Genomic DNA, 24591 nt, shown 5'->3' on the forward strand with positions numbered 1-24591 from the left:
CCCTGGTAAATGTCATTGGTCGAAGGGGTAGGTTTATACTGCAGTGAGACCAATCAGAATTCCCTTCTTGGAATTCATAATTAGATATTATAATAAATGCTCTCTCTACTAGAATTACTAATCTAGGAATAAGTGAATTTGCAACTACCAGAAGCATCTTCCCAGCTATACGCAGGGAGTCTATTTAGAGTAGAAAGAGCTCAAACCAGAGAAGGCATGAGAGCCAATGTGGAAAAACAGAGTTTTGACTTTGTTGAGTCACTGGAGCCAGCCATGCTCAAAGTCTGCGCCATCCCTGGAATTGCCAGTTAGATGAGTCCAATTTCAAAATTCAGACTCTACAACTTTCTACCTAGGTGAACTTGGACAAGTGACGACTTTTCTGTGCCTCACTTACCTCATCTATAAAATGGAAGGTACTATTAGTACCTACCTCACAGGGTTGTATGAGAATTAGCATTGTAAATGCTCAATAAAAGTTAGCAATAACCATCAAGTGCCAGTGAATTCTAATATTGTTTGATCTACTTTGAGTTGGGGTCCTGTCACAGCAGAAAGAGCACAGATGAGAGGGCTTTGATTTTAAAAACATGCTTAGAGTTCATTCTTCCCCTGCCTTTGCGTTATCATCATCCCCATGATGATCCTGAGCAACATTTCAGCTGGCTTGTCTGACCACTTCTTCACTCTCTACAATCCACCTGAATCACTAGTGTCAGGGCCATCTGCACTAAATATCACTGTCATCATGGAATGTCCTTGCTCCAGTTTCTGTTCAGATTCCCCTTCTTGGTTTCCCGGGTCCCACTTTCATGGTCCAATGAACCACCTCTCTCCCCAGAATTCTGGTCGGCCTGATATCTTGCCTTTCACGAGATCATGCCTTGCTGATTTGTGTCCTTCTGCCTTTCCTTCAGTCATCACCCTCATCATCCCGTCTTTTTTTCCCTCGAGATAATCAGCTGCAATCATTCCTCAATGCAAGCTCTGCCCCCTCCAGGATCTCTCCCCTGGCCACTGTGGCTTTCACTGCTTTTACTCTTCTTGGTATTCCAAGTCATTTTAAATTCTGTAACATGCAATCAGAGATTATCCCATATTGTTTCAGAGGGGGGTCACCCAACTAGAATTTGAAGTTTATGTGAAGTTTTTAGGTCAGATTTTTTGGTATGTCCCCTAACTCAGCAATAAGCACACAATCAGCCTCAAAATAAGTATTTTGTATAGGGTCCAACCATAACACTAACCATTCTTATTTCTTTTTTCTTTTCCTTTTTTTTTTTTTTTTTTTTTGTGAGACTGAGTCTCGCTCTGTCACCCAGGTTGGAGTGCCGTGGGGCAATCTCGGCTCAGTGCAACCTCCACCTCCTGGGTTCAGGTGACCCTCATACCTCAGCCTCCAGAGTAGTGGGTATTACAGACATGTGCCATCACACCCAGCTAATTTTTGTATTTTTAGTAGAGACGGGGCTTCACCATGTTGGCCAAGCTGTCTCGAACTCCCGACCTCAGGTGATCTGCCCACCTCGGCCTCCCAAAGTGCTGGGATTACAGGTGTGAGCACCTGTGCCCAGCCATTCCTATTACTGAAATTTGGTAGTTCTGAGCATTTGTTTCAGATTAACATAACTTTTACTGCAGTTATCTAATATTGATACAAAAACTCAATTCTGAGAAGCACACAAATACTTAAATGACAAAATAAGGCAATTTTGAGACAGCTACATGTCTTTATTACATAAACATTATAATATTTCTCATAGGAGTTGGTCTTCAATTTGCTTGTTGCTTTCGCAGAATGTCAAATATCTATAGAAAATGTCTAATTATTTATGAAACAAACATTCCCCTGTCCCCGCCTCCCAAAAAACCTCATTGCCTACAATTCCCAACCAGATTCCTGAGAAAAATAATAGGATTTGTTTATTTTATAGCATCATACATAAATTTTCTTTCAAGATATAAAAAAGGACAGACTTCTAAAACATTAATCTCCTTTTGTTTACAAAGTTCTATAAAAATACATTAAGTATGTTCAAATGTTTGTTCTTTCACTTTATATTCCAGTTTACCAGAAACAAAAAATGGTGGTACATAAAAGATATGTGAACCACATTAATCTTGCAGTAATACAATGTCAACATCATCATGAACACCTTGCAGAAGCAGCTCTCCTGAATACGTTACAATTTTCCTTCGTTTTGCAGCTTTGAGAGTTCCTACCAATGCTTCAAAGAGGTTGGCACATTTATCATCTCGGAAGAGGACCCCAAATTTCACGCTTAACTTTCCATCAGCATCTAATTTGAGAAAATACATTGTTAGTAAATGTAAAGTCTGTGTCTTACCGTCAAGTATGGCAGATTTACAAAATCTTTAATACATTTCTAACTATGGGCTATCCAAGATTACAATTTAACATTTAACAGTCATAAATTCAACATATTCTCTTCCCAGATCCAAAAAGTAATGGAATAAATACATGTTATACGCCTCTTAGCCTTAGGATTATCCAAAGACTGAGAACCAAGAAACATTCACAAAAGTTGAATGTGCTACAGTGCTAATATTGCAGATAAATTTCCCGCTTTTTATTTGTTAATTGTTATGTGAGTTTTTGAATCAATAAAGACTACAAATAAAATAGAAAACCAGGATCAAGAGCAGTGTTTCTCTAAGTGTGTTCTGAACACTCGGAATCCCCAGGGTGGGAGTGGGGGCTCCTTAAAAATGCATTATCATCAGCCATTTATCAGGACCACTGAATCTGAATTCCTGGTAGTAGACTCAGAAATCTGTATTTCATATGAGCCCTAGATTATCTTATTTGGAGGCCAGTTTTGAACATAGACATCGAAAGTTAAGATAGACCAAAAGTGGATCTGCTGTTAAAAATCAATAACCTGAAAACCTGGAGACGAGAGTAATCTGGGAGACGCCTCCCTATCCTTGGGTGATTCCTTTGATCACCTGACTGAATCCCTGACCTCTTCCTAGCCCTCTACTGCAGGTTCTTCCCTTCCAAAGCTACCCCCACAGTCAAGAGGATGGCCCTCACAGTGAGGAGAGGACCATTTCTTGACCCAAGGTTCTTGAGTGCCCACGCTCCCTGGCGAGAACTGCTGACTGGCTGCTTGGCAAACTCCTACCGTAAGCACAGCACTGTGTTACACGCTAGAGACAGATATAAGGAAGGAGAGAATTGCTTTCGAACTTTCAAAGCAATGACTCTGAGTCCCATGAAGAAATAAGAAATATACACATAACAAGTTAAAGCAACAATACAAAGCAGTACGTGATTGGATGCCAAATGAGAAGCCAAGAAAATACATCCCGGCTGAGTGCAGTGGCTCATGCCTGTAATCCCAGCACTTTAGGAAGCCAAGGTAGGAGAATACCTGGAGCCCAGAAGTTTGACACCAACCTGAGCAACATACTGAGACCATCTCTCTCCTAAAAAAATAAACTAAAAATAGCTGGGTGTGGTGGAGTGCACCTGTGATCCCAGCTACTCAGGAGGCTGAAGCAGACGGCTGTTTGAGCCCAGGAGTTCGAGGCTGCAGTGAGCCATGACCGTGCTAGTGCACTCCAGCCTGGGCAACAGAGTGAGACTCTGTCTCAATAAAAAAAGAAGAAAAAAAGAAAATATATTTTACAGTTTAGAGGAGGGCAAGATGTCTTTGGGCAAGAATGGTAAGGAAGACTTCAGGGAGGAGGCAGTACCTCTTCCGGACTTGAAAGGAGACAATCACCTGGAGCTTTTTTTTCTTCAGCTTCATTGTGATGATATGCTCTGAGCTTTTCAAAAACCTAACAGTCCTCAGTGGAAATCTCTGCCACCTACTAGTCGTTTGGCCTTGGGCAACTTGTTTAAAGCTCCCTAAGCCTTGGCTTCCTCCTGTGTAAAATGGGGGCCTGAACATCTTTTCTCGGTGCTGCCAGGAGACACAGTTCGAAAGCACTCGGCACACTGCCTGGCACACACTGAGCAGACCATCAGCGACCAGGGGCTCTGCTGTGACTGACACAAATAGGGATAGTGTGCCAAGCCACAGGCAAGGCTAAAAACGAGTAAGGTGGCTGGGGGAACAGTGACCAGCGTTGAGTAGTTTACTCACCTGAAGTAGATCACCTAAGATGAGAAGGAGGATGAAAGATGTTCTAAAGGGAAAACAGGGAATCTGACCATGGTTGGCCTGGAAAGCAAAGATGCACCTCTTTGATTTTTCAACTTCTACCTGCATGACACTCTGTGGGCAACAGGAACCTGTCACTGACTACAGATAGAAATGGAGCTGCTGGTAACCTCAGGCAAGTCCTCCAAGCTCTCTGAACTTCAGGTATCCATCAAATGAGGGTAAAAATACCTCTCACAGGGCTGTTGCAAGGATTAACAGACATAATAAAGAAAAAGTCTTTTCTAGAGTGCCCAGCATACAGTAAATTCTCAACTTTGGTTAAAATTTTTAAAGGCACCAAAGACAGAAACCTTGGTGTAATCTTGGAGTTCTCATGCCCCCCTCATCCCTCAATCTGACAAATGTTTGGGTGATTCCACCTTCTTTGTGTCTTCTGTGACTACTGCCTCTCCTCTCCAATGACAGTTAATTCCTTGGTTCAGATCCTAAGTGTTTCTCACTTGCGTCACCGCAAGCTGCTGAGAACTCCATACCAGCCTCCTTTTCTGCATTTTTGCTCCTCAATACATCCTCTACATGGGTGCAGAAGAAACAATGTGGAAGAAATTTTATGAGATGCAAAGCTCATTGTTACTCTTCTACTTTAATCCTTCTTTCTTTCTTTTTTCTTTTTTTGAGACAGGGTGTTGATCTGTTGCCCAGGCTGGAGGGCAGTTCTGTGATCATAGCTCACTGCAACCTCGAACTCCTGGACTCAAGAGATCCTCTTGAGCCTTCCAAGCCTCCCACGTAGCTGGGACTGTAGGCATGCGCCACCACACCTAATTTATTTTTATTTTTAATAGAGACGAGGTCTCGAACTCCTGGGCTCAAGCATTCCTCCTGCCTTGGCCTCCCAAAGTGCTGGGATTACAGGTGTGAGCCACCTCATCAAGCCTACTTTAATATTTCAATGGCTCCTTATGACCTTCTAAATAAAGAGAAGTCCATGGCCTCGCAGAAGAGGCACTTCATCCTCTGGCCTTGCATCTATCGCTTGCCTGGCCTTCTGCCATATCACTGCATGTACCTTCTGATTCAGTCACAATGACCTGCTTGCTGTGCCTAAGATGATATGACAGATCCTGCCTTTGTAACAGTGCCCATGTTCAGTCATCTGCCCAGAAACCCAGAAACTTTTTCCTAGCTAAATTATTTTTCTTCAGGAATGAATTCAAATGCTACCTTTTCTAGAAGTCCTTCATGATCCCTTCAGTTGAGTGAATAGCTCTTCTTATAAAACTGAGTATATATCTATCAAAGTGTTCACCATCATTTATAGTATTAATAGCTAACATGTATTGACTACTTGCTATGATCCGGAACTGTTCGATGCATTTTACAGTCATTAAAATTCACTTAATCTGTATTTCATGGAAGATAAGACACAATTGATTGCAAGAAGCATCATTATTTTATATTACAATTAAACTGCCAATTTAACCATAGCATGCCATGTACTATAAGATGCATTTTTATTTGAGAGATTTTTTTTTTTTTTCTTTTGAGTTTCCTTCTTGTTGCCCAGACTGGAGTGCAATGGTGTGGTCTTGGCTCACTGCAACCTCTGCCTCCCAGGTTCAAGGGATTCTCCTGACTCAGCCTCCCAAGTAGCTGGGATTACAAGCACCCGCCACCACGCCCAGCTGATTTTCATATTTTTAGTAGAGACAGGGTTTCACCATGTTAGCCAAGCTGGTCTCGAGCTCCTGACCTCAGGCAATCTGCCTGCCTTGGCCTCCCAAAGCGCTGGGATTATAGGCGTGAGCCACCGCACCCGGCCTATTTTAGAGATTCTTTTAATGTGAAGAAATGTGTCCTTGAAGTAGAGTATTACTGTTTTACAAACAAGGAAAACAAGGCACAGAAAAGTTTAGTAAAGTAGCCAAGGTCACAGAGCAAGTATGTAGAGGAGCTGGGATTCATTTCCACAGAGTCCAACATACAGCACATATTAATTACTTCCCTCTAGGTACTTCTAGTTTGCCTGTCTTTCAGCTACCTAAAGAGAACCTCAAAGATGGAGATGGAATTTTGTTTATTTTTACATCTCCAGCACTTGAGCACAAAGGGGACACTAAAAAAAATATTTGTTGAATGGAAGAATTTAAATATCCAAGTGCTCTCTCCCCATTTAATCTTTTTCACTATATGAAAAATGAGACTTTAAAGAATTTGACTTTGAATGAAAAGATAAAACTAAATTCATCAGTTTTCATCTTGAGCTCATAATATGTAGACTAAAGCAAAATCATTCCAGATACAACTTAAATAATTAACCATAACACATTCAAAGATTACACATATCTACATATGCTTTCAAACTCAATAAGTCATCTTTTGCCAGGGATGAGAAAGTCAAGGTATCCTGATGAAGCTGCAAAATTAAAAGTATTTCCATGCTTACAGAAGTTATGATAATTATCTTAAGTCTTCTAACGTGAAAGCTGCTAATTTTGAAGTGGAATTTCAGTTTGCCTTACCAGAATAATGACTAGTACTGTAAAGGTTAGAATTTAAAAACTAATTGAATATGGGCCGGGCGCGGTGGCTCAAGCCTGTAATTCCAGCACTTTGGGAGGCCGAGACGGGCGGATCACGAGGTCAGGAGATTGAGACCATCCTGGCTAACATGGTGAAACCCCGTCTCTACTAAAAAAAAAATACAAAAAACTAGCCAGGCGAGGTGGCGGGCGCCTATAGTCCCAGCTACTCGGGGGACTGGGGCAGGAGAATGGTGTGAACCCGGGAGGCGGAGCTTGCAGTGAGCTGAGATCCGGCCACTGCACTCCAGACTCCGTCTCGGAAAAAAAAAAAAAAAGAAAGAAAAAACTAATTGAATATGACCAATAAACACTAGGCTGACATGGATACAGAAAAGAAAATCCTACAAATCTTTAGAAATATGCCTTTAACACCTATAACTATCCAAACAACAGTAATGCATGGCTGGGCCCAGTGGCTCACGTCTACAATCCCAGCACTTTGGAAGGCTGAGGCGGGTGGATCACACGAGGCCAGGAGTTCGAGACCAGTCTGGCCGACATGGCGAAATACTGTCTCTAGTAAAAATACAAAAATTAGCCAGGAGTGGTGGCAGATGCCTGTAATCCCAGCTACTCAGGAGGCTGAGGCAGGAGAATTGTTTGAACCCAGGAGGCAGAGGTTGCAGTGAGCCAAGATCACACCATTGCACTCCAGTCTGGGTGACAAAGCAAGACTCTGTCTCAGAAAAAAAAAAAAGAAAAGAAAAAGAAAAAAACAATAATAATGCTGCCAAGAGTAAGATGACCTCACTGAGCTCAGGAAAAAAACAGGAGTGTGGGAGGAAGAACAGGAGGGGCATCACTGTGGAAAATAAGACTCATCAGGCCTCCATCAAGTGGGTGTGGTGAAATGGGTGGGAGAAAAATTGAGTTAGGGAAGATTGTTGACTTCTTTGATTAGGAAACTAAATACATCATGGCCAGACCAAGTGGCTCATGCCTGTAATCCCAATACCTTGGGAGGCTGAGGCAGACGGACCACTTGAGGCCAGAAGTTTGAGACCAGCCCGGCCAACATGGCAAAACCCCATCTCTACTGAAAATACAAAACTTAACCAGGCGTGGTGATGGACACCTGTAATACCAGCTACCAGGGAGGCTGAGGCACAAGAATCGCCTGAACCTAGGAGACAAGAGGTTGCAGTGAGCCAGGATGGTGCCACTGCACTCCAGCCCAGGCGACAGAGCGAGACTCCGTCTCAAAAAAGAAACTAAATAAATTACATTTTCCAATGTCTTCTCAGTGTTCTCTTCAAACAATACATTCATTCCCATTCCAAAACCAACTCATGGATTTCCCCCTAAACTGACCTGCCCTATACTTCAAAGTCCTACCTGAGATGCAAGACTTCACTGAGTGCCCCCAACTACCACAACTTCCAATAATCTATTTTGAAGGGACCATATTGCATGTCAGCACTTCATAGTTCAGCATACCATTTTTTTTTCTGACAATTGCCTCATGAGTTTTTTATTGTTTTTCTTTTTGTTTTGAGATAGGGTCTCACTCTGTCCCATAGGATGGAGTGCAATGGCTTCAACACAGCTTACTGCAGCCTCAACGTCCTGAGCTCATGCAATCCTCCTGCCTCAGCCTCCAGTACAGCTGAGACCATAGTTGTATGCCACCATGCCTGGCTAATTTAAATTTTTCAATTTTTTTGTAGAGATGGGATCCTACTTTGTTGCCCAGGCTGGTCTTGAATTCCTGGGCTTACATGATCCTCCCACGTTGGCCTCCTGATGTGCTAGGATTACAGGCCTGAGCCATGGCAGCTGGACTATGAGATTTTATTTGTTTTCATCAACTAAGTAGTAAAATCCCTGAGGAAAAGGAACACACTTTATACCACTTGTACTACACAGTTATTAGCACATATAGATACTCAATAAGTATTAACTGATCATATGATTCAACTCACTTAGTTGTTGACTACCTTAGGACATAAGAGTCCACATCAACTTTAATATGCCTCATTTATCTTTTCTTGGTACATTTCAGTAATGATGACTTGGGTTTGATATAGAAATAGAGTGACTAAGACAAAAAAAGAGGGAGTAATAGGAAGAATAAAGGCCCCAGAAGATATGCATGTCCAATCCCTAGAATCTGTATGTTACCTCACATGGCAAAAGGGACTTTTCAGATGCAATTCAATTAAGGACCCCACGACAAGGAGGAATCCTGGATTACCTGGGTGAGCCCAGTGTAATCCAAAAAGTCCTTAAAACAGAAGAGGGAGGCAGGCCGTGCATGGTGGCTCACACCTGTAATCCCAGCACTTTGGGAGGCCGAGGCAGGTGGATCACTTAAGGCCAGGAGTTCAAGACCAGCCTGGCCAACATGGTGAAACCCCATCTCTTTTATGTTTGCTTGTTTGTTTGTTTGTTTGTTTTGTGAGATGGAGTCTTGCCCCACTGCCCAGACTGGAGTGCAGTGGCGCAATCTTGGCACAACCTCCGCCTCCCGGGTTCAAGAGATTCTCCTGCCTCAACCTCCCTAGTAGCTGGGATTATAGGCACACGCCACCACGCTCGGCTAATTTTTTTTTTTTTTTTTTTTTTTAATCTTTAGTAGAGACAGGGTTTCACCATGTTGGCCAGGCTGGCCTCGAACTCTTGACCTCGTGATCCAACTGCCTCGGCTTCCCAAAGTGCTGGGATAACAAGCGTGAGCCACTGCGGCCGGCCAGTGAAACCCCATCTCTAATAAAAATACAAGAAACTAGGCCGGGTGTGGTGGCTCACACCTGTAATCAAGCATTTTGGGAGGCCGAGGTGGATGGATCACCTGAGGTCAGGAGTTCAAGACCAGCCTGGCCAACATGGTAAAACCCCATCTCTACTAAAACTACAAAAATTAGCTGAGCATGATGGCAGGTGCCTATAATTCCAGCTACTCGGGAGGCTGAGGCAGGAGAATCACTTGAACCCGGGAGGCCGGAGGTTACAGTGAACCGAGATTGCACCACTGCACTCCAGCCTAAGCAACAGAGTAAGATTCTGTCTCAAACAAATAAACAAACTTAAAAAAAAAAAGTGGAGGAGGTCGATGTAATGCAATGCGTGGACTCAATCAGCTCTTGCTCGCTTTAGGACAGAGAAAGGGGACCATGAGCCAAGGCCACCTCTAGAAGCTGGAAAAGGCAAGGAAACTGATTCCCTCCTGGAACCTATAGAAAGGAGTCCCCTGCCAACACCTTAATCTTACTCTAGCAAGACCCTTGTCAAACTCCTGACCTACAGAAGTTTACATCACTAAATTTGTGGCAATCTGTTACAGCAGGAACAGAAAACCACTGCAGGGGACATTTGATATTAATGGCTTAATGGAATTTTCCAAGTCTGTCCTGTTATTTCAAAGGATTTGTGATTCATGAACAGACAGTGCTTTAAGAAGAATCAAACTATAATGACACAAACCTTGAGAGCTTCTGAGGGACTTTCTAGGACGGGTTTTCACTTACATGATGTAATTTTAAAACTTCCAGTCCTATGATCCTAGTTGTTGCTGAATACGTCTATTATTCTCATTATTTTCAAAATGCTCCCCAAATTCTTGCATGTCTCATCTGAGATGTACCAAATACCTAAAGCCACAAGTATAATAGTAATTTTCATTACGACTTAGGAAGAAGATGCGAATACTACCCATTTTGCATGTCACTATCTTCAAGGAAGCTGCCTAGTTATTGCTGAAGAAAAAGATAATTTTTCTTAAACACTACCTAAAGGGTGATTTATTTTAGTTATCTTACTTAATACCTGATTATACAAAACTCAAGATTTGAGATTTGGAGAAAATAAAGACAATTTAGTATAATTTAGTATAATTTCAATGTAAGTCCCTAGTCATTTACAAGTTTGTAAAATGATGACATTTTAGATAAGATGATTTAAAAAAAGAAGTTTGTAAAATGATAGCAGAACAAAGCAGAAAACATGAATTTTAATAGTATGATAAGTAAAAATTTGAACATGATTCAATTACCAAATTTTAATGTAGTCAGATGAAAGAAGCTTGGTAATTTGCTTTCTATTGAAAAAATAATGAAATATCTCAACCATTCTCTGCATCAGAATCACAATACCCCAAAAGCCCTGTGTCTCCAGATGTCACTTTCTGGCTAAGGGCAGTTACCACCTGGGGCTGTGGGCAGAGCTGCCATACCTCTGTCCTGAACCCCTGGGTGACCCCTTCTAGGCTTCTCCAGCATGCCAGTCTCGCCTGTTCAATGTAAAGCCACGAAAAATACTCTATCTCTGTTACATACTTACTTTTTGAACCCAAACGATGAATTTCCTCCACTAAGAGGTTAACCTCATGATCCACATTCATTGCTGCCTGGGAGGGAAAAAGGAAGTCTAAATTATCACCATTACATTCCATTAAGCACATCCAAATCCAAGGGCCCTTTGTCTTTTTCATGTCGCATTTGTCACTATTAATTTACCATGTCCCTTTTCCTAAAAATATTTGTGTGATGCATGTGGCACTGAAGTGTCCCCATTTTCCCTCTACCTTTGTAACCGCCCCCTTAGCTGCCTGCACTCCTATTCTCCACATCCGTGGGGGAGAATACAGTCATTCTCCTTGCACCCATGATTCACTCTGAGTAGGTCTTCTTCAGGGTACCCTGCTAGGCACCGAAAATACAAAAGGTGTGTAGCACAGGATCTGCCCTCAGGGATCCCACATTCTAAAGGCAAATGAGGGCCTGCAATGAAGAGCAATGTGACAAATACTCTTTGAGTGGTGGGTCCAAGGCATCTGGAAGCACAAAGGAGTAAACGGCAGGAGGCTTTCTGGAGGTCACTGGGGAGGAGTGGTCCAGCCGGACAGGTAGGGTAGGGCACTCTATACAGGAGGAAATGCATACGTAAAGCAAGGCAACAAAGGAGAAAACGCATAGCACACTTGAGGCAGGCCTAATCTAGGGGCTGGACACCCCACAATAAACTGACACACACTGCCTGCCCTTCAGCAGCCAGTCTAGTGGGGGAGGCAGATCAATACAACAGCAATTTTAATACCATCCTGTCAATCCAGTGACATACAGGGACATCATGGCTTTCTCTGGGCAATGCCCAGTAAATCCGATTGCAGTAAATAGCTTGTGGTGAAGATCATTCATCTGCAGATAAGGAGTTCAGAATAAAACAGAAGCTGAGCCTTTCCTTGGCTCACTAAGTCCTCCAACAGCTGGGTTCTGCACACTGTTCTAGCCTCTTCCACCCCCTTGAACTCTAGGCTGTAGCCACACGGGACTTTTTAATCTCTCAAATGCCCCTTGCTCTCTCACCTCCAGCCTTCACACATACTATGGCTTCAATTCAGACTATAGCTATTCCTCTTTCCAGGGGCTAATTCACACACATCCTGCTCCAGCTTAAATAAAAGCCTTCCCTGAAACCCTGGAGAAGCAGTACTCCCTCACTGTGTTCCCATAGCACCGTGCCCCTCATTTCACCCAATTGGAATTACATTTCTGGACTTTCACTACCACAGGGTAAGCTCCCCTCTGCAGGGATCTGACTATAATGCTCACTGCTGTATCATGTCTGGCACTAAGAGTAGAGGGTAAAGAAATATTGACCTCATGAACTGAAAAGAACACGCAAAGGCATGAGAGGGATTGGAAGTACACCTGCAGGATGTCAGGAAGTATGAGCAACTGGGTAGAAGATGCATCAGTTCAGTCTGTTTTCAAATCATAATTTTTTCAAATCAAATAAGGGACCAAAACAGTGGAGTTGTGTGTATGGTTTCCTTCGGGGTGATAATTTGCAAGAAACAACTTTATCCATATGGAGTGTAACTAATTCTTGCTAGCTGTTAAAAACAAGAGTGACACCTATGACTATATACTACCTGCTTACATGATGTTGATTGGGACACTAGATTTTCTATCTGCTAATTATTAAAAGTGCCACTACCATCTGCTCTGTTGCTTGTGTGAATATTATAATTTAAGAAGCTTAGATTGTAATAAAACGTGAAATATTCAATTAAATGCATCTTCATAAAACTTAATATGAAAACTTACAGTGTTCAAATATTGGGGACTTTGTGTTGGTGAAGTCATATCTATAACATTATATGCAATTCAAGACATAGTTTAAGAGCGATACTAAAAAGCTAAAATATACACAAAGTACACAGCCACTAAGCCTGAACACCATGCCATGAGAATAAAAGTAAGAAAAAACTATTAGTAGCAGTGTGGTGGGCAACTGTTGTTTTGTCTACCCAGCACCCATTTCCCATTCTGGCACCGGCAGTCTAAGTTTTGTTTGGATAAAGCCTTTCCCTCCTTATGCTAAACCCATGTATCCTGGGTAGAGCCTTACCCTGGGCTCCAGAAGCAGGTCAGAGCCAGAATAATTGGTTTGAGGCATGAGGTAGCTGAGCCCATCCAGAACAATTAGGTTCAGCCCTGTGATTTTGCTAGAACTATTAGTAAAACGACACTCTCCTTCCACTTGGTTCTAAGATATTAGTTTATAGTCCCTGATGTCAATGGCCACCATGTGAGAACCGCTGGCCAGGAATAAAGCTAACACAAAGAAATGTCCAGTCATACAACAATGACTGAGCCTATATAAGACCCTGGACTTTCCAACTACGTGAACCAGTATCTTTCCTCTTTTTGCTTGTGTTGGTTTGACTGAGTTTCTATTACTTGCACTCTAAAGAATCTTGACCCATAAAGTTAGCTTAGAGAAGAACTGCTGCTTTAAAAACAAAACAAAAAAAACTAAAGCTCTTTTTTATGTACTTTATGAATAGACTTTGTGTTCCTCTACTGGGTAGGATGGATAAGTGTAATAGAAAGGCAGATTTGAGAGCCATATAAAAAAGTTCTCTAGCAATTAAAATTGCCCAACAATGAATAAAGTTTGCACCCTGTTCCTAGAAACATGCAGACATAGTAATGCAGACATAGTAAGGATCTGTGAGGGATGATGAGGAAATTAGCCTGTACTGGACAGAGCGGGAATGAAAATGTCCAAAGAAATTAAGGAACTCCCCAATTATCTGATTCTCGACCCCCTAGAAAGATGTTATCTCTTTAACACCCTTCTTCACTCCTTCCTCCCAACACCAGCAACACACTTCAGACTTAGCTCTCATTGAATATGGAGAATCAAAGGGGAAATCCATCTATTATATATAGCATGCATACCTGCATTATATTAAGCAAATGTACGTTCATCCAGTTTTAAGCATGGAAGGTAACCAGCGTTTCTTTATACTTAATTACACATCAGGCTCCTTATCTGCGTTAATTCATGTAGTTCTAAGAACCTTACAAGGCATTTATTTATCCCCATTTGAAGGATAACGAAACAGGGGTTAATGCCCCACAACTAAATGCTGTTCTACCACACGGTGGTGGCTCTTCTTTCCCCCTTCCTCTTCCTCTTTTGCCATTATGCAAATACACTAAATATAAGAGTGAGTGGGATTTACATGAAATGTGACATGCTGAGCTCTTACCAAGGCAGAATACTTACAAAGCAAGAAAGGCTCCCTGCCCAGACCACTATAAATAGGAAAATAACAGGTTTAGAAACAATTGCTAGCATACTTAACTTGACATGTTTTATTTATTTATTATTTAGGAAGGAGAGGGACAAAGGGGGAAAAATACCTATTGTGACACAATCCTTGAAAGACCCATGGCCTTTTATAATAAAGACAGAATCCCAGGACTGCAGTGAGCAAGATGCAGAACAATGAAGGGGGTGGAGGGATGAAGAGAGGTTGATGGATATAAATACACAGAAGAAATAAGACCCGATGTTGCATTGATCAGTGGGGTGACCATAGTTCACATTAATGGATTGTACACTTCCAAATGGCTAAAAGCAAATAAGTTGAATGTTCCTAGCATAAAGAGATAAACATTTAAGGTGATGGATATCCCAATTACCCTGATTTGGTTATATGAACGTAACACATTCTCACGAGTACCGTGAAACTATCTCTAAGGGAAAAAAAAAAAAAAGAACAATAAGGAGAGGTGAGAAGCAGAGCAAGTCTAAGGGGAAGAGCTTAATGGTGAGCGGCTGGACCAGAAGACAGGAAAATGCTCCAGGGAAGGCAAGGCAGATGCCGGCCAGGCACTCTAATTGTCGTCGCAGAATCGATTTAGGCTTTGTGCGTGGGAAACACAAAGGAAGCGTAAAGTCGGTGGACTGGGCAGAACCCGAAACCCACCATCAATACACACTTTAGAATATATTTCAGGACCCTCAGGGCATTGTTATTTTTCAAAAGTTTGGAGGCAATGCATGGAGATTTTCTAATATCCAAGGAAATATAGCCTACTGGAATAGGTATGTCTGGAACCAGGAACCAACTTTACACACTCGGGCTGGGCACGTTTTCTCAGCCCTCCTTCGTAATCGCGGACAAGCAGCTGGTGCGGGTCAAAGGATGACTGGGCTCCTTCCTCCCTCCGGTCTGGGGCGCGCTCACTCCATATTTGGCCATCCTGCTCCCAGTTTGGGGTTCTGCCTGGTAGAGGTCCCTTAACCCCGTGCCCTGCAGCCCATCATCACACGGTCAGCGCCGGCACCGGTGCAGGGCTGGGGAGCGCCGGGCTGGGCCCCCAGTTGCGGGGCGGCACCGCTGGCGCCAGGGAAGGGCCGCGTCCCGGAAGCCTTTGTCTCCGCAGCTCCCGGCGCGGCGCCCCGGGTCCGTCTCCCCAGTGGCCCGGGCATCCCGAAGCGCCGAAAGAGCGAGCGCCCAAACCGGGAGAGGAAAACGGACCCTGCCCCGGGCTCCAAGAGCCCCTGGTGTCCCCTCACGACTCTGCACCCCCTGACCTGGAGCGCACAGAGCCGCACCCACCTCCGGCGCTGCAGAGTCCACTGCCCTGAGGCCACCACGTTCCTTGGGGCAGTCTCTCCCCTTGCCCCCAGCCCTTCCCCACCCAGCTCTGCAGAACTGGCTCCTGAACCACCACCGTGCAAAGCCGACACGTCGCACCGCGGTAAAAATCGTTCCATTTCTGCTGGCTTCCCAGTCCGCCCCCGGCCGGCGAAACGTCACGTGAGCCGAGTGCGGAAGTCGGCCCTAGAGGTGGGGGCGTGAGCGGCGCGCGCCCCCCGGGACCTCAGCCCTCGAGGTCTCAGCCCAGCCGGTCGCAGCCTCCGCGCGCCCTGGGCCCCTTCCTGGCCCCCTCCCGACCCCCTCCCGACCCGACTCTCACCGCAGCCCGCAGTGCCCGGCGGCGCACCCCGGACACCCGGTCCATCCCTGCTACCTAAGCCACATCTGCCCGGGCGCTCACGTACCTCTCTGCCCGGTTTTCCTTCCCGCGGGAGAACTGGCGCCGCGTGGGTCCGGACCCGGTTACCTTCTTCAGTGCACTGGGGAGGGTGAGGCCAAGAAAGGAAGTGGCTGAGGCAAAGAGAAAGACGGCTGTGGAGGAGGAGGAGCAGGGTAGGGGGAAAAGTAAGTGTTTCTGCGCTCAAGAAAGGGGCCGCCCACACTCCCAGGGACAAGCCTATGAGGAGGAAACTCAGGGGAGGAGACGTCCAAGAAAGGAGCTGACTCCAGACAGGTGGAGCGCCCTGGGCTCCTAGGAAAACGGGTCCGGAGCCGCGATTACCCCACTTTTCCACCGTGCTACTCAGAGCCAAGGATCCCAGGATCTGCAGCTGATCCTGGGCGTCGATTTCCTGCAGAATTTCTCTCCCAACGTAAGAAACAAAGCGCCCCCGAATTGCTGAAGGCAGCTAGAAAGAATGTGGCATTCATGGGTTCCGGACGCCGGGGGCCTCCAGAAAACTACGACTCGTGACTTGAAAATGGCTTAATTCGCAAAACAAAATGCAATCTTGAAAGCCAATTTGTTAGACTGCAAAGAAATTTGACTTGGACATAGGTAGTTGTTGACCCTGGATCAGTATCGGTTTCTTCCCTTGTTCATTCATTATTTCCTACGTTTAACTTCATAATTCAATTTATTCAGACTCCCTTTGTTTTAGTCACTGTTATTTTAATATATGCGTGTGTGAGAGAGAGATGCTTACCCTACCCAGAGTCCCTTTGGAAAGGAAACAGTTACCCAAACTATTTCTAGAGCAGGGTTTGCACAAATAACTACAAGAAACGTTCCTTACTCCTCCCCACGCCCAGCCCAGCTAGTTGAAATCAAGAGGGATCACGTGACCCAGGAGCGCACAATCCATGAGGTATTCATCATCCTGTGAGGTGGCCTGGAACAAACAGTTCTCATCAAACACGGACTCTGATAATTAGTAAGCAGATCAGACTCTCCCTTGGAAATGGAAAGTGGAGAATGCAGAGACGGAGCTATCTGATGTAATAGAAAGGTTGGAACTAAGAGAGGGTAAGGCAGAAGGGGCCAAAATGGGCTTCGGGATGCAAAACATTTGAGTAAGCAGAAACCAGGAGAATGTAGCAGCAGGTTGGGTGGAGGCACAAGTGGTAGAAACCAGTCAAAGACAAGCTGAGACCAAGTGATGGAAGAAGAGCAACGAAGACCTGCTTCCCAGGGGCATGTGAGTGTCCAGTTCCCTGGGGCTGCACTGGATCCATCCACTTCCCATGCTTCATTCTAGTCTTTACAGTGAACACCTGTCTCTTGGGTGTGACTGAATGAGTCTCTGTTCTGTAATCTTCAACAAAGGTCTGAGTCTTCTAAGTGTCTCATGGCAGATAAAGTTTAAGGTGACTCCTAGATCTTTTAAGACCTATTTTTTTCTTTTACTTGTTTTATATTGTTACCAAAAGGATTGAGGCCTATTTTTTTCTCACCAAAAGAAAGCCAAGAAGTTATAGTTTGTATCTTTCAGAGTTGACATAAGGCAAAAAATTATAATTCAAGAAAAATATATTTAGCAATTATCCAAACAGGACCTTGCTACTTTGGCCTGTGACAGGGATCACAATTCATCAGTCAGATAATATCCAATGAAAGGAATAATGAGTCTGGAGTGTACCACTTATGTTATGATTAAGCAATTAGGATTGTGCTAATTGCCAACCAAAGAAAAAGAAATAGATTACTTTCCCTAAAGAAGTAAACATCCTTGTTAGTATAAAAATAAACTCACCCAAAAAAATACTTGGTTTACACATATGCTAAACTAAGTATAACACAAACTTTACGTTAATCTATAAGGAATTACAATGTAAGAAAGTTGTTTTGTCGGCTGGGCGCGGTGGCTCATGCCTGTAATCCCAACACTTTGGGAGGCCAAGGTGGGCGGATCACCTGAGGTCAGGAGTTCGAGACCAGCCTGCCCAACATGGTGAAACCCCATCTCTACTAAAAATACAAAAATTAGCTGAGTATGGTGGCATGTGCTTGTAATCCCAACTACTCTGGAGGCTGAGGGAGGAGAATCACTAGAACCCGGGAGGCGAAGGTTGCAGTGACCCAAAATCGTGCGACTGCACTCCAGCTTGGGCAACAGAGTGAGACTGCATCTCAAAAAAAAAAAAAAAAAAAAAAAGAAAAGAAAAGAAAAAAAAAAAAAACGAAAAAAGAAAGCCGTTTTGATAAAAGAAATATTTAAAAATTTTAGCTAATATTTTTCATATCCAATCCTACTCCTTCAATTTCCAAATGGACTTTTGTTATCTTTCCTTATTCCCTCAGGAATATCATCATGTACAATGTAAACAATGTGGAAGTTTAACCTACAAAGAAAATAAAATTTATCAAATTAAAGAGTATTTAATATATTTTAAATAAAAGTGCCAGCCACAAAGTGCCAGCCACAAAAGTGCCAGCCACAAAGTGCCAATACTAAATGGTCCAAAGTAGTCCATGACCTGTTCTTTGTCAAACAGAACTGAAAGTAATGTACATTTGAAATATTAAGACAATCCTTATCCATGTATTTAATTGCATAGTATGGACCAGCACTGTCCAAAGGAAATAAAATTGTGAACAACACATGCAATTTAAAATTTCTAGTAGCCACATTTTTTTAAAAAAAGATGAGATTTATTTTAATATATTTTATTTCACCCAGTATATCCAAAATATTATCATTTCAACCTGTAATGGATACTTTGAAATTATTAATAAGATATTGTACATTCTTTATTTCATACTAAATATTGTAAGTCTATTTTGTATTTTACATTTACCCAACATTTCAGGTGTTCAATAGCCTTCTATGGCTAGTGGCTACTGTATTAGACAGTGTAGCTATAGACAATTCCAGAATAAAGCATTGTATTATATGCTAATACTTTACTTAAAAACTTATTACGTGTTCCTGGAATGAGAAAAATAACACTATGATATTTAAAAGCTCATGGAAAATCGAAGTCATTATTTTAAAAATGCAGTTGTCTCTACTGTAATGAATAGAAAAAAATTTCTATTTCTTCCTCTATCTTAAAGGATCTCTAGGATGGCAATTCCATCCTGGGCACACACCCAACAGAAAAGGGAGATATATTCACCAAGAGACATGTACAAAATATTCACAGGAGCACTGACTATGCATAATATTTCTTTTTTCTTCTTTTTTTTTTTTTTTTTTGAGATGAAGTTTCACTCTTGTCACCCAGGCTGGAGTGCAGTGGCGCAATCTTGACTCACTGCAACCTCGGCCTCCCAGGTTCAAGCGATTCTCCTGCCTCAGCCTCCTGAGTAGCTGGGATTACAGATATGCACCACCACATCCAGCTAATCTTTGTATTTTTAATAGAGACGGGTTTTGCCATGTTGGTAGGCTGGTCTCGAACTCCTGACCTCAGGTGATCTGCCCACCTCAGCCTCCCAAAGTGCTGGGATTACAAGCATGAGCCACAGTGCCAGGCTGTATTTCTAAAATACAAAATATTTCTAAAATACAGTGACTCAATCCCCTAATAACATCAGAATAAATTGATAAATGCAGTACATTCATATAATGGGCTATTATCCACCAGCGAGAACAACCAACCAACAGCTGCGTGCAACATGATGATTCTCACAAATACAGTGTTGTGTGAAATGAGCCTGATTATTCCTTTACACAAAGTTTTAAAAGCGGGTTAAACTAACCAGCAGTGTTGGGAGTTAGGATAGTGGTTATTCCTGTTGGATAGTGAAGGGTAATGACTGAGAGGGGGCATGATAGTGGCCTTATGAGGGGCTGATAATGTTCTGCTTCTTGACCTGTGTACTAGTTACACTAGTGTTTTATTTTTAAGAATTCATTAAGCCAAATACTTTAGATAAATATATATGTATATGTATGTGTGTATATATATGTATGTGTGTATATATATGTATATTTTTTCCTGTTTTAAAAAATAAAACATTTTTTTTAAAAAAGTGTAGTTGTCAGGCTATGCTTAAGAAACATAAAAAATAAAAATGAAGAGTGGAGTATCACAATCAAGCAAGGCATATTCCAGGAATGTGGGGATTATTCAACAACATTGAGAAAAGTAATAATCCCATATGGCCTTATCTCCAACTTTTATCTTACTCCTTAAAATGAGGTTTCTCATTTGGACTTGTCATTCTAGTTCAGAATGTCATCACCTTGTGCTCTCATTTATGAGGATAGCAATAATAATGATGGTTACATGTCTTGGGCACTAGTTCTTGATCCAATTGTAGTATGGCTTGAGTGCCTTGGATGATATGGAGAAGTAAAAGTAAGCTCTGTGACCTTAAGAAATAATGTAAAAAAAATTATACACCATAAGCAAGTGGGATTTCTACCAGGAATGCACAGTTGCTTCAACTTACAAAAATTAATGTTAAATAATTAATTATATTAATATATATAAATTAAATAGAAAAATCCACATAATCATTTTATTAGATGCAGAAAGAACATTTGACAAAATTCATTATCCTTTCATGATTAACTGGAAATACAAAGGAACTAGAAATGGAAAGGAATTTCCTCAACCTAATGAAGGGCTGCTACAAAAAAACACAGTAACATCATACTTAATGGTAAAAGACTGAAAGCTTTTCCCCTAAGATGAAGAACAAGACACGGATGTCTGCAAAACAATCCACTAAAAAGCTAACAGAACAAATAAACTAATTCAAAAAGATTACAGGATATAATATCAATATACATAAATCAGATGTATTTCTATATACTAGCAATGAAAAATCTGAAATGAAATTTTTTTAAAAATTCTATTCCAATAACATCAAAAAGAATTTTTGCACAGGCAGCAAAAGCAAAAATAGACAAAAGAAATGACATCAGACTAAAAAGCTTATGCACAGCAAAGGAAACAACCTACAGAGTGAAGAGACAACCAGTAGAATGGGATAAAATATTTGCAGACCATACATCTGATCAGGGGTTAATATCCAAAATATGTAAGGAATTCAAACAACTCAATAGCGAGAAAACAACCTGATTTTAAAGTGGTCAAAGGCACTGGGCGCACCTTTAATCGTGTGTCTGTAATCCCAGCACTTTGGGAGGCCGAGGCGGGCTGATAGCTTGAGTCCAGGAATTCAAGAGCAGCCTGGGCAACACTGTGCAATCCAGCCTGGGTGACAAAGGGAGAACCTGTCTCAAAGTCTAAAAAAAAAAAAAAAAAAAAAAGGCAAAGAACCTGAGTAGACATTTCTCAAAAGAAGCCATACAAATGACCAACAGGCATATGAAAAAAATGCTCAACATCACTCATCATCAGGGAAAAGCAAATTAAAATCACAATGAGATATCACCTCACACCCGTTAGAATGGTAATTTTCAGAAAGGCAAAAGATAACAAAGTGTTCCCAGGATGTAGAGAAAAGGGAACCCTCATTCCCTTTTGGTGTTGGTGGGAATGTAAATTGGTACAGGCATTATGAAACAGTGTGGAGGTTCCTGAAAAAATTAAAAATACAGCTATCATGTGATCCAGCAATGTCACTTCTGGGTATATGTCCAAAGGAAATCAGTATCTTGAAGAAATATCAAGCCAGGCACAATGGCTCAGCCTGTAATCCTAGCACTTTGGAAGGCCAAAGTGGGTGGATCATGAGGTCAGGAGTTCAAGACCAGCCTGGCCAAAATAGTGAAACCCCGTCTCTACTAAAAATACAAAAGTTAGCTGGGCGTGGTGGCGTGTGTCTGTAGTAGTCCCAGCTACTCTCGGAAGGCTGAGGCAGGGGAATAGCTTGAACCCGCGAGGTGAAGGTTGCAGTGAGCCAAGATCACGCCACTGCACTCCAGCTTGGGCAACCGAGTGAGACTTCTTCTCAAAAAAAAAAAAGAAAAGAAAAAAAGAAATATCTACAGTCCCATATTCATTACAGCACTATTCACAATAGCTAAGATATGGAATCAATACAAGCGTGAATCAAGAGATGAATGGATAAAGAAAATATAGTACACACATTGTACAGTTTGGTTCTGTGTCTCCACCCAAATCTCATCGCAAATTGTAATCTCAATAATCCCCACATGTCAAAGGAGAGACCTGATGGGAAGTGATTGAATCATGGGGGCAATTTCCCCCATGCTGTCCTCAGGATAGTGAATTAATTCTCATGAGATCTGGTGGTTTTTTGGGAGTTCCTCCTTCACTTTCACTCACCTGCTGCCATGTAAGATGTGCCTGCTCCCCCTTCCACTATGATTGTAAGTTTCCTGAGGCCTTTCCAGCCATTTGGAACTATGAGTCAATTAAACCTCTTTTCTTCATAAATTTCCCAATCTTGGGTATGTCTTTATAGCAGTGTGAAAACGGACTAATATAACACACACACATCCCCAGTGAAATACTATTCAGGCTTAAAAAAGAAGATCTTGTCATTTGCAACAGCATGGATGAATCTGGAGGACATTATGTTAAGTGAAGTAAGGCCAGCAAAGACAAATACTGCGTGATCTCATTATATTCAGAATCTAAAAAAGTTAAACCCTTGGGAGGCTGAGGTGGTGGATCACCTGAGGGCAGGAGTTCAAGTCCAACCTGGCCAACATTAGTAGAGAAACCCCATCTCTACTAAAAATACAAAATCAGCCAGGTGTGGTGGCACGCACCTATAATCCCAGCTACTTGGGAGGCTGAGGCAGGAGAATCAGCTTGAACCCGGGAGGCAGAGGTTGCAGTGAGCCGAGATCGTGCCACTGCACTCCAGCCTGGGTGACAGAGCAAGACTCCGTTTCAAAAAAAAAAAAAAAAGTTGAACTCATGGAAGCAAAGAGTAGAATAGTGGTTACCAGCGGCTGGGAGCAGGGCAAGGGATGGAAAGATGTCAGTTAAAGGATACAAAGTTTTAGTTAGACAGAATGAATAAATTCTGAAGATTAACAATGTATTGTATATTTGAAAATTGCTAAAAGATTAGAACTTTTTTTTTTTTTTTGAGACAGAGTTAGGCTCTTGTTGCCCAGGCTGGAGTGCAATGGCACAATCTTGGCTCACTGCAACTTCTGCCTCCTAGGTTCAAGTGATTCTCCTGCCTCAGCCTCCCGAGTAGCTGGGATTATAGGCATGCGCCACCACGCCTGGCTAATTTTTCTATTTTTAGTAGAGACGGGGTTTCTCCATGTTGGTCAGGCTGGTCTTGAACTCCCGACCTCAGGTGATCCACCCACCTCAGGCTCCCAAAGTGCTGGGATTACAGGTGTGAGCCACCACACCTGGCCTAAAAGATTAGATCTTAAAGTTTCTTACAACAAAGAAATGATAAGTATGTAAGGTGATGATATGTTAATGAGCTTGATATAATCATTTGACAATGTATACACAATCAAAACATCACATTGTTCACCTAAATATAATTTTTGTCAATTATACCTTAATAACAATTTTAATACTCAGAAAAAAGAATAAAATGTTTAGTAATAAGTTTAATTAAAGGAATGCAGAATTTGTACACTGAAGATTAGAAAATATTGTTGAAAGAAAACTTTGTTTAGAAAATCTAATTAAATAGAATGACATCCCATGTTCATAGATTGAAACACTTAATATTGTGGTGATGACAACACTCCCTTAAATGATCTACGGGTTTGATGGTATCCCTATCAAAATTCTAACTTTCTTTTCGCAGAAATTGACAAGCTGATCCTAAAATTTATATAGAGATGAAAGGGACCCAAAAAAAACAAAGTTGAAGGACTCACACTCCCTGATTTCAGTTTGCTGCAAAGCTATAATCAGTGATACTGGCATAAGGATAAACACGTAGATCATAGGATAGAATTGAGAGTCCAGTAATAAACCCATTCATTGATGGTGAACTGATTTTTTGTAAGGGTGCCAAGACCATTAAATGGGGAAAGATGGTATTTTCCTTTTTTTTTTTTTTTTTTTTTTTTTTTTTGAGACAGAGTCTCACTCTGTCACCCAGGCTGGAATGCAGTGGTGTGATCTTCGCTCACTGCAACCTCTGCCTCCCAGATTCAAGCAATTCTCCTACCTCAGCCTCCCGAGTAACTGGGAGTACAGGCATGTGCCACCACACGCAGCTAATTTTTTTGTATTTTAGTAGAGACGGGGTTTCACCATATTGGCCAGGCTGGTCTCGAACTCCTGACCTTGTGATCTACCCACCTCAACCTCCCAAAGTGCTAGAATTACAGGCATGAGCCACCACGCCTGGCCAAGATGGTATTTTCAACAAATGGTGCTGGGTCACTGGATATTCACATGGAAAAGAATAAATTGGACTCCTATCTCATACCATTATATTAAAACTCAAAATGGATTAAAACCTAAATGTAAGAGCAAAAATGATAAAACTGTTAAGAGACACAGGTGTAAGCTTCATGACTGTGGTTCAGGCAATATTTTCTCAGATATGACACCAAAAGCACAAGCAACCAAAGAAAAAACAGATAAATTAGATTTCATCAAAATTAAAACATCTGTGCCTCAAAGGACAATAAAGTGAAAAGACAAC

At 42.1% G+C, this 24591-nt stretch overlaps 1 protein-coding gene across 5 annotated transcripts in view; it reads right to left on the bottom strand.

Moving 5' to 3' along the window:
- Nucleotides 1–1708: 1708 nt before the first annotated feature.
- Nucleotides 1709–24591, bottom strand: part of ABRACL (ABRA C-terminal like) — a 564811-nt gene continuing 541928 nt past the window's right edge. For 4 of the 5 annotated variants that reach the window (XM_050787438.1, XM_050787439.1, XM_050787437.1 and 1 more), the window contains exons 2-4: nt 16031–16104; nt 11003–11069; nt 1709–2300 (exon numbers count right to left, since the gene is read on the bottom strand). In XM_050787438.1, the coding sequence (XP_050643395.1) occupies nt 2116–2300; nt 11003–11063 (246 nt within the window). In that variant the 5' untranslated portion in view covers nt 11064–11069; nt 16031–16104 and the 3' untranslated portion in view covers nt 1709–2115. Of the gene's footprint in view, nt 2301–11002; nt 11070–15584; nt 15769–16030; nt 16105–24591 lie in introns of those variants that run through there. The other variant, XM_050787440.1, reaches the window with a different exon arrangement.

Source organism: Macaca thibetana, chromosome 4 (genome assembly GCF_024542745.1).
Source record: "Macaca thibetana thibetana isolate TM-01 chromosome 4, ASM2454274v1, whole genome shotgun sequence".
NCBI lineage: Eukaryota > Metazoa > Chordata > Mammalia > Primates > Cercopithecidae > Macaca > Macaca thibetana.